General features: G+C 49.0%; 1 protein-coding gene across 1 annotated transcript in view; it reads right to left on the reverse strand.

Annotated features, from left to right (window-relative positions):
• SEMA4D (semaphorin 4D) overlaps window positions 1-1,432 on the reverse strand; it is an 88,787-nt gene that overhangs the window by 29,475 nt on the left and 57,880 nt on the right. Inside the window, exons 8-9 of the mRNA XM_030885418.2 lie at window positions 540-715; window positions 299-455 (exon numbers count right to left, since the gene is read on the reverse strand). Coding sequence (XP_030741278.1) covers window positions 299-455; window positions 540-715 — 333 coding nt within the window. The remainder of the gene's footprint in view (window positions 1-298; window positions 456-539; window positions 716-1,432) is intronic.

The raw sequence follows: 1,432 nt of genomic DNA on the forward strand, positions 1-1,432 counted from the left end.
TCTGCCAAATTTTACTGTGCAAATTAACACATTTATTTATACTTCCCAAAGTGCCTCTACCCCAGTTAGAGGAGGCTTCTTGTGTGTGCACAGTATGACCAGAGTTGTATAGTCAAGGGAAGCAGAAGATATTCATTGGCCTTCCCCAGGCACTACCCCAGGGTGCTACCTGGGTGTCTTGAGGACAGGCCCTGGTTGCCCCGAGCAGCACAGGTCGGTCAATAAAAGCTGCAGGAGGCGTTCAGCTCTGCCCCTGTCAGGCCATGTACTGAGAAGACTATTCCATTGTTCCACTCACCGCTCCAGGCCGTGGCCTGGGTACTGCCCCATTGTAGCGTACCCACTTGGTATGGGACTGCTCTACCATGGTGCTCTGCATGTATTTCCCTCGAGAGAAGACCTCCTCCACCGTAGACAGGTTGTAGGCACACACTGCTGACAGGCCCATGTTGTTCCTAGGCAGAAGAAAGAGGATGTCACTGCCAGCGTGAGTGCCGGGTAAATGGCAGCCCAGGATCTATCCTGCGCAGGGCACTCACAGTTGTGGGGTGAAGACAGCGTAGAAGACAGGCTCCTTCAGCCAGGGGCCTCGGAGAACAAACACATCCTGCAGCATGTTGAAGACGAGGTTGCTATCTGGTTTGGAGCAAATCAACCGGGCCTTTAGGAAGGAGGTCCACTTTTTTTGCAATGTCCTCAGTCCGCCCTGGTCACCCTGAAATCCCAAAGACACATGTAGAAAAACACACCTTCTCCACCAGCAGGTAAGACAGACAGAGTGCAGTACCTGCACGCACCCACCAGTAGACAAGGCATGCCAGGCTGAGCTGCCATTCACACTAGCAGGCTGAGGGGCCTCTCAGGAGCAGAATGCTCTGTCCACGTGAAACAAGGTGAAAGCTAAAGGACACAGGTAGCAGACCACTCTGTGACCCACAGCACATATGCCAGCATGGGTCACGAATGCATCTCTTCACTAAAAAACAAACCAAATTAAAGCAATACAAAAACCCATCCGTTTCTAGCTAAAACAATCCCATCCTGCCTCCAACACTTGCTTCCCAATAGTGAATATGCATGACTTTTCTTCTAAATGTTTTATTTGTTTCTTTGCTTGTGTCCAATCTCCAGGTTCACAAACTATCAGTTAGTGATCCTTGGGCCAACAGTCACACACACTCCTTCTCCCATGTAGCTATCTTCTGAGGCTGTAATTTCTCTGAGAGCAAAGATAATGTGTTGGCCTGGCTCCATGAAAGAACATCAGTCCTTCAGATGTCCTGCCCTTTACCTCCTTTCTACTTCCCAAATGATCTACTAAAGTGCTTTGGACTTAACTAAGCAAAACAGAACAAAACAATAGCAGGAACAAAAACCAACCAAAGTCACTGTCATCAAGTTGCTTTTGACTCTTAGGGACCCTGTAGTACTG

Source organism: Echinops telfairi, unplaced genomic scaffold, assembly GCF_000313985.2.
Source record: "Echinops telfairi isolate 266 unplaced genomic scaffold, ASM31398v2 ScPeMD7_27;HRSCAF=92, whole genome shotgun sequence".
In the NCBI taxonomy this organism is placed as follows: Eukaryota; Metazoa; Chordata; class Mammalia; order Afrosoricida; family Tenrecidae; genus Echinops; species Echinops telfairi.